The sequence below is a fragment of the Schistocerca cancellata genome, chromosome 2 (genome assembly GCF_023864275.1).
Source record: "Schistocerca cancellata isolate TAMUIC-IGC-003103 chromosome 2, iqSchCanc2.1, whole genome shotgun sequence".
Classification (NCBI taxonomy): domain Eukaryota; kingdom Metazoa; phylum Arthropoda; class Insecta; order Orthoptera; family Acrididae; genus Schistocerca; species Schistocerca cancellata.
In genome coordinates, this window is record NC_064627.1 from 420598375 (window position 1) to 420613232 (window position 14858).

The window sequence follows — 14858 nt, forward strand, 5'->3', positions numbered from 1 at the left end:
TTCTGATAGCAACTTTCATGCTATTCCCCCAGATCCTAGAGACAGTGGGAACTGCACATCACTTCCAAGGGATGCCTTAGCATTTCTTGATGTCTCATTCACACAATCAATGTTATAGGCTGTTTAGACAATAGGTTCACTGTACCCAAAAGCATTTTATAGCCTTCTGCCAGTTTCAAATTAGGCTCCCCTGACATGGAGTCAGACAGCTTTTGTAGTTATTCCAATGGAGTACAGACATTACACATTTGCCTCTGTCATTCATCAACACCATACTGAAGTCCATTGTCTTTGCTGTAGATCTGGTTGGGATCTTCATCCATAACCCTGGGCTTGGACCCTCCATATTATAATCCCTGGAGAGATCATGTCCCAGTATTTTAAAGCCACATTGGCACTAGGCTGCCTGTTATCTTAATTATTGTCTCAAAACAGTTGGTGTGTTATTTTTGAGTCTTCCTCTGCTTTAGTCACTTTCCTTATTCTCCCACTGTAATTTTAAAACCTACATCATTTTTCTTCTTCTCAATATTTTTTCTGTATGTGCCACCTTGAGAGATCAAATAAAGAATGCAAGGTGACAGGTAATTATCAGCATACAATTACCACATCATATTCACGCAGTATTAAGCCACATACCACAGTCAAAGTAAGCTTCAATTGAACAAGATGGAGAACCAAATTAAGTTACATAACAAGTTATTCAAAATGTTGTTACCTATGTTGTTATCTATTAGTAACTCAGAAACATGTCAGCTAAATACTATTTTTAAACCATCAGACTAATTTATCTGTTGAATATATCTAGAGGCATTTTCATGGTTTATGCAAGCCATCAGGCTGTAATCACACTGTACAACAATTACAGCAGAACTGTATAAATAATGTCATCTTTAAATTAGTTTCTGCATAAGAGTGAAACAAATATAAAATAATCTATTAGAGTGTTTTCCATTTAGGACAGAGTCACAACACAGGTATTTATCAATATCTAACTATGTTTGATGATGACAAAAAGAAAATGTTTCCACTGCTAAAATTTTCATGCACAGCAGAAACTGTAGAAACTGTGACACAGATGCAAAGTGATGAGAGGACTTACTTGTTCCATGCGCAAGCAAGAATCATCAACACAAGGTAGAGGAGCTGCATGACACACGTAAGTCAGAAGTGCATCTTGGAGCAGACGAGGGTCTGTGTCGGGCTCCTTCTCGGGCCCTGTACCCCCGCCTGGTGGCCGCTCCAGGGCTACAGCTGCTGCCTGTTTGACGAGCCGTGCAACAGCTGGGTGGGAGTGCAGATGTGCCACTCCGGCTGCCGTCTGACCTCGCCGGAGCTGTTCAGCTGCTGCACACGCACAGTCATTGAAGCAAAATGCTAGTGACTGTGACTCGTGTAGCACAGCTTTCTGCAGATCCTCTGGTGGCAACAGCCCCGCAAGAAAAGCCAGAGTACTCTGCACGGTTCGCCTGGTTTAAAGGTAGGCATCGACATTTTGTGAGTGTTAGCTGTTATATTGGTATGGAAATGCACATAACTTAATATTACTAATCAAGAACAAAATTCACAAATGGTCTAATAATAACAGGAAAGATAAAGTTATGATTTCTGGACATCTCAATATTATGAAAGATCATTTCCAGATCTCCCCAGTAACAAGTAAAAGGTGGTCAATACATCAAAAATATTACTTAAATTCAAGAAAAATAAACATGAAAAATGTCAGATATGAATTCCACTTGTAGGAAATGCTAGTGGAAGAAACTTACCTGATGAGGAAAATGTTTCTCATTATTAAAAATACTCCAGAATTTATAACTAGGTTTTTAGTTGAATTTCTGTGCCTTCTATGTTTTATTATCAAGATTTGGAGTCATTTTTTTCTTCACTGCAACATCTGAACACAGAAATTTTCTTGTCCTCACATTAAGATTTTTTAATTAATTTAAATTCTAATGTTCAGGAGTTTGTGTAAGATATGGGTTGTTTGTTTGACAGTCTCATTAAGAAAACCATTTTTGCAATTTGTGGATCACTCTGTAAATTTTCATTACGAATTGAACAGGTCATGAATGCTTAATTCCTGACAATGAGAAGTCTGTATCAGTTAAAAAACCAACAACATTGTTGTTGTTGTCATTGTTGTGGTCTTCAGTCCAGAGACTGGTTTGATGCAGCTTTCCATGCTACTCTATCCTGTGCAAGCCTCTTCATCTCCAAGTAACTACTGCAACCTAAATCCCTCTGAATCTGCTTAGTGTATTCATTCCTTGGTCTCCCTCTATGATTTTTACCCACCAAGCTTCCCTCCAATACTAAACTGGTGATCCCTTGATACCTCAGAACATGTCCTACCAACCGACCCCTTCTTCTACTCAAGTTCTGCCACAAATTCCTCTTCACTCCAATTCTATTCAATACCTACTCATTAGTTATGTGATCTACCTATCTAATCTTCAACATTTTTCTGTAGCATCACATTTCAGAAGCTTCTATTCTCTTCTTTTCTAAACTATTTATCATCCTTGTTTCACTTCTATACATGACTACACACCATACAGATACTTTCAGAAACAGGTAAGAAATTTCTCTTCTTCATAAATGTTTTCCTTGCCACAGCCAGTCTACATTTTATATCCTCTCTATTTCGACCATCATCAGTTATTTTGTTCCCCAAATAGCAAAACTCATCTATTACTTTAAGTGTCTCACTTCCTAATCTAATTCCCTCAGCATCACCTGATTTAATTCGGCTACATTCCATTATCCTTGTTTTGCTTTCGTTGATGTTTATCTTATATCATCCTTTCAAGACATTGTCCACTCCGTTCAACTGCTGTTTCAAGTCCTTTGCCGTCTCTGGCAGAATTACAATGTCATCAGCAAATCTCAAAGTTTTTATTCCTTCTCCCTGGATTTTAATTCCTTCTCCAAATTTTTCTTTTGTTTCCTTTACTGCTTGCTCAATACACAGATTGAATAACATCAGGGATAGGCTAGAACCTCATCTCACTCCCTTCCCAACCACTGTTTCTCTTTCATGCCCCCCAACTCTTATAACTGCCATCTGGTTTCTATACAAATTGTAAATAACCTTTTGCTCCCTGTATTTGACACCTGACACTTTCAGAATTTGAAAGAGAGTACCCCAGTCAGCATTTTCAAAAGATTTCTCTAAGTCTACAAATGCTAGAAACATAGGTTTGCCTTTCCTTAATCTATCTTCTAAGACAAGTCATAGGGCCACTATTGCCTTGCAGGTTCCAACATTTCTATGGACTCCAAACTGACCTTCCCTGAGGTCAGCTTCCATCAGTTTTTCCATTGGGTTGTAAAGAATTTGTGTTGGTATTTAAACTGATAGTGCAGTAATTTTCACACCTGTCAATGCCTGCTTTCTTTGGGATTGTAATTATTATATTCTTCTTGAAGTCTGAGGGTATTTCACCTGTCTCATACATCTTGCTCACCAGATGGTAGAGTTTTGTCAGGGAGCCTTGTTTCAACTTAGGTCTTTAAATGCTCTGTCAAATTCTTCATGCAGTATCATATCTCATATTTCATCTCCATCTACGTCCTCTTCCATTTCCATAATATTACCCTCAAGTATATCGCCCTTGTATAGACCCTCTATATACTCCTTCCACCTTTCTGCTTTTCCTTCTTTGCTTAGAACTGGTTTTCCAAAGGAGCTCTTGATATTCATGCAGGTGGTTCTCTTTTCTCTAAAGATCTCTTTAATTTTCCTGTAGGTAGTATCCATCTTACCCCTAGTGATATATGCCTCTACATCCTTACATTTGTCCTCTAGCCATCCCTGCTTAGCCATTTTGCCTTTTCTGTCAGTCTTGTTTTTGAGATGTTTGTATTTCTTATTGCCAGCTTCATTTACTGTATTTTTATATTTTCTCTTTTCATGAATTAAATTCAGTATCTCTTCTGTTACCCAAGGATTTCTACTATTCCTCATCTTTTTACCTACTTGATCCTCTGGTGCCTTCACTATTTCATCTCTCAAAGCTACCCGTTCTTCTCCTACTGTAAGTCTTTCCCCCGTTCTTGTCAATCATTCCCTAATGCTCTTTCTAAACTCTCTACAACCTCTGGTTCTTTCAGTTTATCCAGATCCCATCTCCTTAAATTCCCACCTTTTTGCAGTTTCTTCAGTTTTAATTTACAGTTCATAACCAATAAATTGTGGTCAGACTCCACATCTGCCCCTGGAAATGTCTTACAATTTAAAACCTGGTTCATAAATCTCTGTCTTACCATCATATAATCTATCTGAAACCTTCCAGTGTCTCCAGGCTTCTCCCAGATATACAACCTTCTTTCATGATCCTTAAACCAAGTGTTAGCTATGATTAAGTTGTGCTCTGAGCAAAATTCTACCCCATTTCCATATTCACCTACTACTTTTCCTTCCCTTCCTTTTCCTACTGTCAAATTCCAGTCCCCCTTCTCTACCTGAATAATTTATTTTATCACATCATACATTTCTTCAATCTCTTCATCATTTGTAGAGCTAGTTGGCATATAAACTTCTACTCTGTGGTAGGCGTAGGTTTCGTGTGTATCTTGCCTATGATAATGCTTTCACTACACTGTTCATAGTAGCTTACCAGTGCTCCTATTTTTTTTATTCATTATTAAACCTATTCCTGCATTACCCCTATTTGATTCCGTATTTATAACTTTGTATTCAACTGACCAGAAGTCTTGTTCCTCCTGTCACCAAACTTCACTAATTCTGTCTATATCTAACTTTAAACCATGTATTTCCCTTTTTAAATTTTCTAACCTACCTGCCTGATTAAGGGATCTGACATTCCATGCTCCGATCTGTAGAACACCAGTTTTCTTTCTCCTGATAACAACGTCCTCCTAAGCAGTCCCTGCTCAGAGATCTGAATGGGGGGGGGGGGGGCTGTTTTACCTCCAGAATATTTTACCCAAGAGGATGCCATCATCATTTAACCACACAGTAAAGCTGCATGCCCTTGGGAAAGATTATGGCTGTAGTTTCCCCATGTTTTCAGCTGTTTGCACTACCAGCACAGCAAGGCCGTTTTGGTTAATGTTACAAGACCAGATCAGTCAACCATCCAGACTTTTGCTCCTGCAACTATTGAAAATGCTGCTGCCCCTCTTCAGAAACCACATGTTTGTCTGGACTCTCAACAGATACTCTTCAAATATGGTTGCACCTACTGTATGGCTATCTGTATCGCTGAGGCATGCAAGCCATGGTTCATGGGAAACATATGATATTAATATTTGCACAGTTTACAATTAAATCCCCCCCCCAATTCAATAAATAGAGGACATATCTATATACCTAACTATATAGGTACTATGTCTCTTTATGTCTCTAACTGTAAATTGTTTTTTTTTTCCTCATCTGGCCTATATTGTTGTTTGTTAACAACTTCAACTCAGTTTCACAACAAATTTTAAGTGAAACCAGTAACTGATTAGAAATAACAAGAGTTTGGATTGTTTTAATAAATATTTTATTTCTTATTCTAGGCTATGATGACTTACCTAGTCAGGAATGATTGTAGAGAAGAAAGAAAGGGAATGATATTATCAGCTATGGGAAGGTTTAGGCATGGGTAAATTTCATCATAGCTTCTGAGATTGACAGTCAGCAATATCCTTGCATACTGCACTGATGAATTTAAAACTGGAACATGGAATATGAAAATGCTATTTAAAAAAAAAAAAAAAAAAAAAATATCGAAGAGGCGAAACTAGATGTGGAATGGCTTGTCATGGGATATTTGTAATTGTCATGGGAGGTTTATAATTACATTTTCTGGGAAATAAAAATTAGGTTCAGATGGCATAGTAATTGGTTTGCAGAGCAAACGAAAGAACAATATGATTAACAAGATTCGTTCTAATGACTGAGTACTACTGATCAAACTAAAAGTGTCTCCAGTACATGTCGGCATATTACTATCTTATTGTTGGGTAAGAAGTCCACAGTTCATGGTCTAGTAGTTAACAATACTGCTTATAGATTGTGGGGTTCTGGGTTTTGCTTCCTGGCCAGGTCAGAGGTTGTCTTCACTTGGGACTGCATGTCTGTGTTGTCCTAATTATTTCATCTTATCTTCATTACAAAGATGAGTGAGTCACTGAACTGGCATCACACAGAGAGACTTGCAGACAATAACACGTATGGTGTCCCAGCCAATAATGTCATATGATTGTTTCATTTCAAACAACAAACAGCAAAGATGAGAAATCAAAGATATTTATGATCAAATAATGGGAATAGAATAACAAATACCAATGATAATGTCACCATAACTGCCAGTGTATCCAGCCACCAAAATCTAAAACTGATTGGTAAATTTAAATTAAGAAACATAGAAGTAAACACAAGAGGCAAAAGATTGTTGGAATTTAATGAGCACTATCAAATTGTTTTAAGGAACACCTAGCTCATTGTTTCTAACAGAAGATAGTGCTTTTCAGGTACAACAGGTAATACTAGATATCAAATAAAATATAGTCTATCTGAACAATAATACAAAAGTCAAATTAAATTAAATCATCCCTACCCAAGCTTCAACACTAGTGATCACATAGTAGTTACAGCTGAGTGCAATATTGTATTTTTAAACAAAGTGCAATTGAAAATAAGTGTTGTGCTAAAGGTTAAAAAAATGGAGACATGTCAGAAGAACAAAGAGCTGTGACAGAAAAGATAAGCAAGGCTTATAATCTGGGAGGAAATAAAGAAAATGCATCACTGGAGAGGCATATGAAATGTTACCTAGGAAAAAAACTTAAGCCAATACACTATGGATGAAAAATAAATATACAACCTCATAAAATAAGGAAAGAGAATTAGAACAAACAGTATTTGACCAGTAAATATAAATCAAAGTGCAAATAAAGTGGCACAAAAAACAAATAATATGATGAGAAAAATAATTAGCGAGACAGAACAAGACTTAACAAACCAAACACAAAATGTTCTCAGAAATTAAATCACTGCAGTGCAAATACAGCATACATATTCAAGGATAAGAAAAACAGCATTGTCTACATGTCTGTAAAAGTGGCAGAACATTGAAAAGAATATGATGTCCAGTCACATTAATGTGACCCCCTGTGTAACCTTAATAACCTTTTGCAGCGTGGACCACTGCAAGACATGCAGGAAGAAAGTCAGTTAGGTTCTGGAAGGTACCAACAGGGATGAGAAGCCATGCTGACTCCAGTGCCGTGACCAGCTATGTTAGGTTTCTCAGCTGAGGCTCAATGGTGCGAATGGTGGTCTCACGTATTCTAAATTTGGTTGAAATCCATGGAGTTTGGCAGCCGGGGAAGAATGGTAAAATCATCTTGGTGCTCTTCAAACCATGTACTTACTTGAGAGCCATGTGACATGTTGAATTAACCTGCTTGTAGATGCCATTGTGCCAAGGAAAAACAAACTGGATGTATGGGTGGATTTGGCCCCCAAGGATAGATGTACACTATTGTTGATCCATTGTGCCTTCCAGAATGACAATATCACCCAGCAAATACTACAAAAACACTCCTCAGACCATAATGCTCCCTCCTCCAGACTGGACCCTTCCAATGATTGTAGTATTGTAGTAGGATGTTTGCTTTTGGACGTTTCCCACTGTACACACCAATGGCCATCTGTCCAATGGAACATAAAATGTGATCCATCTGAAAAGGCCATCTGTTGCCATTCAGTGGTTGTCAATTTGCATTTGTCACCAATGAACAACAGCCAGCATGGGTGCACAAACCAGGCCTTGCTGTGGAGGCCCGTACACAGTAACATTTGAACATTTGCTGGACCATTGTTGAGGAAACACTGTTGGTTTTCCTTGACTTGCCTGGGCAGTCAGTTGCTCAACAATTGCGCATCTATTTGCCATACTCACCTCTGCAGCCATCATTCACCTCTGTCACCTGTGGCCTGTGGTGCATCCCAGCTGCCAGTTTTGGAGAGTGCCATTTTTCCTTGCATGGATACTTTAACAACAGTAGCACACAGACAGGCTACAAACTCAGGCAATTTGGAAATGCTTCCTTCCTTATGCCCTTTTGGATATCAGATATAGCTCTTTGTTTTCGATTATGATAAGAACAGAACTGTTTTCCGTGTCCCCCAACACACTTTATATACCCTCCACCGTTAGCGCTACTGGCTATCATCTGTGAGTGGTTATTGCACATTGATGTTGAACGTAGGTGGTTATATTAATGTAATTAGACCCTGTGTTAGATGGCTTTCACATTACATATTTAATGGAAATCAATTAATAGGATCAACAATTAACCTAGTCATACTTAAATAATCCTGTAAACAACCTGAAAAACAACAATGGAGTAGGCAAACTATGTGAGATGATGAGACAATGGACTTGCAGTTGGAGAAAGTGGGATGCAAACCCCTGTCCAGTTAACCAGATTTAGGTTTTCCATAGTATCTCCAAATGGATGAAGGTGAATGCTGGGATGGTTCTTTCAACAACATGGTCAATTTCCCCCATATACGAGGGGGAACCCAAAAATAACCGAAATTTCTTTCTAAAAAGTATATACTTTATTGTTTTCAAATACAACCTTAATCTCCTTCGAAGTACTCTCCATTAGCATTAATACACTTGTCCAAACATTCATCCCAGCGTGTGAAGCACCTTTTAAATTCATCCTCTTTGATAACTGCTAGCACTTTCATGACATTGCGTTTTACATCTTCCACATCCACAAAACGCTTCCCTTTCAAGTCTCTTTTCATCCTCGGGAATAGAAAGAAGTCCGAGGATGCTAAATCTGGTGAACAGGGCACGTGGGTCAAGGCAGTCATCTTTGTTGACAGGCTTGAACGTGACGATCCCTTTGATCTCCGGTAAGAAGCTTCGGAACGAATTTTGCTGCCACTCTCCGCATCCCCAAATTGATGGTCAAGATGTGCAGAATTGAGCTCCAGGACAACCCAGACAAGTTCTCAAGTTGGTTGATTTTCCTGCGTCGATCTTCACTGATGATATCACGGATTTTGTCGATGTTGTCTTTGCTTCGAGCAGTTGAAGGTCGACCAGAACGGGGCTGATCTTCAACCACCATTTCTCCCTTTTTAAACTGAGAAAACTATTCATACACTTGTGCTTTACTAAGAGCATGGTCTTGTAGGCTGTCTGAATCATCATCACAACAGTTTCTGCTGCGTTCTTGCCGAGCAAGAAACAAAACTTCAGGCAGAATGACTTAGCAGAGCTCCTACTACAACCCTCTGGTGGCACAACCTGCTACTACAAGTACATGATGTGCAGCATTACGAATCCAGTTACTTTTGGTTCCCCCCTCGTATGTCCTATTCAAGCTAGTGACTCATATTTAATGACCTTGATGTTAATTGAATGTTAAACATAAATCTTCCTGCCATCTTTAGGAACAAACAATATCCTTACTGAGTTACTAAGGAAAGCTGCAGATAAGTTGAAATACCAGTTACACATCATTATTTGTGTATGGTACATGAATGGAAGACTACATTGAAGTTTGTAAAAAGTAAAACAGTTAATATATCTTGGAAAGGAAATGCCAATGACAGCTCAAGTTATAGACCTCAAAGCTACTGTTCTTTACTTTAATAATGCTATGAAACATTGTTAAAGATTTTAAAAACTAATATTTACCAGCATGTAAGAAAAGATGTAAATAGATTAGTTGTTATTGTTGTTACAGTCATCAGACCAAAGAATTTGCCAATGACAACTCAAGTTATAGACCTTGAAGGTACTGTGCTTTACTTTAATCTTTAATAATGCTATGAAACATTGTTAAAGATTTAAAAAACTAATATTTACCAGCATGTAAGAAAAGATGTAAACAAGTTGGTTGTTATTGTTGTTACAATCATCGGACCAAAGAATTGTTTGATGCAGCTTTCCATGCTAGTCTATCTTGTGGAATTCTCTTCTTCTCTGTGTAAATGCTGTAAACTTACAGCCAACTGAACCTGATCACTGTACTCAAACCTGGGTTTCCCTCTACAATTTATACCCTCTACATTTCCCTCCATTATTAATTATCCTCAGCCGGTCCTGTCAACCTATCCTTACTTTTAATCAAGTTTTGTCATAAATCCCTTTTTTCTGATTACAGTTAGTATCGAAGCATTGATTATCCAGTCTACCTATACAATCCTCAGCATTCTTCTGGAAAACCTCATTTAAGAAGTTTCTATTCACTTCTTTTTTCTGTTTATCATCCAACTCATGCTCCTCTGCACATAAATACTTTCAGGAAGGCTTTTGTATTTAGATTTAGCTAAGTAAAAGGAACAAGAGAAAAAAATCTAAAAATATTGTGTACATAGTTCTCAACAGTGCTTGTAGTTACCAAAAGTGTACATGTATAGCAGTCTTTCTGTTGTGGTTGTCTATGAGTTAGTGTCCCCGCTACATGGTTAGTAGCAATCTATCTTTTTCAAGTGATGGCAGGATACACACACAAAAGACGGTTGTGACTGGGAAGCTTTTGGAGCCAATGGCTCAGATAGCTTGCCAGTTGCAACTATCTATTATGTGCATGTGTGCCACTTGGCGGTAGATTTTTTTATCTATCTTATTAAATAATTTTGTCAATAATTGACTGTTTTTGTTGTTATAAATCTATCCTTTTCATAACTTTTAAATAACATACTGAAAAAAACAAAGAGATAGGCAAAAATATAGAAGTGTGAAAGTAGAATCACTGGAATGAACTGAAAAAGTTACAGCTCAGTGGTACGGAAGGCACCTAAAGTCCCAATGATGATGAGATCATTAGATATATTAAAAAACTAGAAACCTGCCTCGATTGTGTAAAAAGCACCTAGTGTTAACCTAGGTTTCAGCGTAGATAACTACACCTTCTTCAGAACAATAAAACCCTCAAGTGCCTAAGAAGACCTTTGTCGTGATTAAAAGAACATCACAGCTATACATTTGTAAACGAATAAAAGGGAAAAACACAAATAGTACATGTGTACAAAGTCTAAACCACTACTTAACTTAATGGTGTAACCTCCACCTCACACCGGCCTATGTTTGATGGGCCATGACCCGCCATAAATTGCAGCTACAAATTGTCGCTCACTTACATGCCCGACCCGCTACCTATGCACATGCGCAAGACAAGGGAAGTTACTTGAATGCGCATGCGCATACGAATATGTGAAAGTTTATACATGGGTCGTGGCTAAATAGCCCTTATATTCCCAACCGTGGATCAACGTAAATAAAAAAAATAGAATGGACAGAATAAGCGACGAGCTGAATAGGAGATGAAGCCTAAAAATAACCGCACACGGTTGCTTATGCTAGGAAAGAAACATACATGAAGCTACCTATGACAACAGGAGTAACTCTTCAAAACTATTCCTAAAGCCAATAGTTAGCCTGGGGGGGGGGGGGGGGAGGAGGGCTGAGAGGACGTAATCTAAAGACATTGTGGTAATAAAGATATAGAGATAAAGCGTGAGTTGTTCAACAGGCTAAAATACCTTCATCATAAAAGGAAATGAGGAAAAAAGAAAACAGATGAACACCTTGACCAACTGCGCTAGCCAATCAGCGCACGCATGTGAAAATCCCCAGATCATCAGATTTACAAGTATGAAGAACAAATTAAAGGTGCGAAACCTTCAAAAAATTTTCTGTTTCTTAGTAGGAGTTGGTCGTTAAGGATATTGTCTTTATCATGTTGCAGATGCTTAAAGATCTGCATTTCTTCCAAAACATCCAGTTTTAAGCCCTTAACCTCGGCATGAAGTAACTCGATATTAACTGGAGGTCTCGGCGCATGAGCCATTTGCACAAGGTGTTCCGCTTAAGTAGAGCCCTAAGTACCGTCACCGCTTCTAGTAGGAATATGCTCTTTATACCTGAGACCCAGAGCCATTAAGTTAAGTAGTGGTTTAGACTTTGTACACATGTACTGTTTGTGTTTTTCCCTTTTATTCGTTTACAAATGTATAGCTGTGGTGTTCTTTTAATCATTGACAAAGGTCTTCTTAGGCACTTGAGGGTTTTATTGCTCTGAAGAAGGTGTAGTTATCTACGCCGAAACCTAGGTTAACACTAGGTGCTTTTTACGCAATCGAGGCGGGTTTCTAGTTTTTTAATATATTAACTAACGATTGCTGACGCGCTGTGATGCTGGAGGTTCTTGAGACCATTAGAGACAGAGTGCAAGCTCGGACAGCCTGCACCCCCTGCGTGGTGCTAGTTGCCTTCACCAAATCAGCCATCCACTGAAAGGAGCCAAGGATGCCCTCAGAAGCCAATCAGCTGGCAAGGACAGAAGGGTTGAACCCATTAGGCAGATGTTCTACCCGCCGTCATACTGCCACCCCACACCACTAAGTTTAAACCTTATGCTGGTACACAGCTTACAGTTGAGATCAGTGTACTCTGGTTTGCAAACGTATCTCATGCATGATAGCAGTCAATTATCCTCTTGTCCGTTCACAACAATCACAGTCCCTAGCCATACCATAGTGTATAAAAATAGATATAAGATCTCAAATGGTGCTACTGAGTTTGGAATGTACACAAAATATAATGAAGAAAATAAAGAAACACTAAAACCTGCTCTGCAGATTTCTCACTGTGCCCTGAGATGGCAAACTCTTAAAAAGAAATAAATTTCTCTATTGAAGTGGATGTATCCACAATTATCTGTTACTAGAAACTCTGCTTACCTGAAAGCTACTGCATGAGATAAGTATGCAAACCAGAGTGCACTGATCTCAACTATAAGCTGTGTACCAGCATAAGATTTAAACTTAGTGGTGTGGGGTGGCAGTATGGCTGATTTGGTGAAGGCAACTAGCACCACGCAGGGGGTGCAGGCTAACCTGTCTATCTGTAGCATAGTACCCAGGGTTGATCATGGTCCTGTGGTTTGGAGCGGAGTGGATGGTCTAAACCAGAGCTTCAGATGACTCTGCAATGACATCGGATGGAATTTCTTCATCTGCGCTATTGGGTACAGATTTGTAGGGTTCCCCTTAACAAGTCACACAAGCACTACATGCAGGAAGTGGCTAATAAGGTAGAGGAGGATGTGTGGCATGCACATGGGGCATTTTTAGGTTAGAGAAACCCTCCCTTGGAATCAAAGACGATTTTCTTGATAAATTAGCCACAGTGTCCTCAAAGAACATTTGTTGTTGGAGATCAGACACAGAAAATGTGAATATGATTTTAGTTAACTAAAGGAGCATCCAAGGAGAGGTTCCAGAATTAGTATCACTTACCGAAGGTTATAATGAACAGATAGTGTCAGGAACAGAAAGTTAGTTGAAACCAAATATTAATGACAATGAAATCCTAAGTTCAGACTGGAATATTTGTCATAAGGATAGGTTAGATGCCAATGGTGGTGGCATGTATTGCAGTAAGGAATTTGATAAAATCTAGTGAGGTTATCATGGAATATGATTGTGAATTAAACTGGGTATCAAAAATCAGTCAAAAATGGTAAAGTACTTCAAACAGAACTTGCACAATATATCATTAATAATTTTCCCAATCATTCTGTTGTAATAGGGGGTGACTTCAACTTGGCAGGTATAGATTGGGGATTTCAAGCTGTCAGAACTGGTGTCAGAGACAGGGATTCATGTGACATTGTTCTGGATGTCTTGTCCGAAGTTACTTTGAGCAGACAGTTACAGAACCATGTAACGTGTTAGACCTCCTGGCAAGAAATAGATCCCAACTTATCAAATCATTTAACATACAGGAAGGTGTCAGTGATCATACGCCTGTAATAACATCTATGACAATGGATCTGACAAAGAATGTTAAGAAAGGTAGGAAGACATTTTTGTGTAGCAGGAGTGACAGGGTACAAACTGCAGAGTGTCTGAGCAGTCAGCATCAAATACTCAATGATGAGGATGAAGATGTGGAAAACGAATGGAAAAAAATTCAAAGGAATTATGAAATATATTCTAGACAAGCATGTTCTGAACAAGGCCTTAAGCAATTGGAAAGACCTGCATTGGTTTAATAGCCATGTTAGAAAACTGCTATGTAAACAAAGAGAACTTATCTCATATTCTGGAGAAGTAAAAACCTAGCTGACAAACAAAAGCCAAATGAAGTGAAAATGAGTGTAACGAGAGCAGTGAGAGAAACATTAAATGACTTTAAGGGGAGATGGAACGCCCTATCATGACAATAAGATTAATGGGTGAAGTGAAAACATATGTAAAGTGTTCTGAGGCCTTACGGAAGGCAGAACAGTTTAAGCAGTTAAAGGAAGGGTTTTTACAAAGGTACAAAAAACAGAATAGCACTCGGTACTTTAGAGAGAGGTTAAGTACAATGTCAAAGAGACAGGGGGGAGACTATGGAGAAATTTGTGGTTAGGATAAGGGAACTTAATGAGTATACTTACAAGTTGGGTCAGAGCAATGAAGCGAATACTGTTCTGTTGCAGGAGGCCGAGCAAAGGTCATGTGATGTAGTTTTGACAGGGTTACCGGTGCATATGTCACGGAAAGTGCGTGAAGGGACTCTGAAAGATTTGTATTCGGCCATTCAGCTGGCAATTCAATGTGAGGAAATAGACAAGGCAAAGGGGTACGCGAGAGGCAAACAGTGTTTACAGTGGGTGTGAAATGTTTCAAGTGTGGTCGTACAGGACATGTGCAGAGGCAATGAACCCAGCCACCGAGGAATAAAGGAGGGAGTGGGAATTGGCAGTGGGGAGGATGGAGAAATGGAGATAGGGGAGGTGGATAAGCATTAAATAGCAGAGGGGACCGAAGACCCAGCTAAGGTAGCTCCTATTTAATTTCAATGCTATGAATACGTATG

General features: G+C 38.7%; 1 protein-coding gene across 2 annotated transcripts in view; it reads right to left on the reverse strand.

Moving 5' to 3' along the window:
- LOC126161874 (2-phosphoxylose phosphatase 1) overlaps positions 1-14858 on the reverse strand; it is a 129254-nt gene that overhangs the window by 20624 nt on the left and 93772 nt on the right. For both annotated transcript variants that reach the window (XM_049918002.1, XM_049918003.1), the window contains exon 5: positions 1103-1469. In XM_049918002.1, the coding sequence (XP_049773959.1) occupies positions 1103-1469 (367 nt within the window). The remainder of the gene's footprint in view (positions 1-1102; positions 1470-14858) is intronic.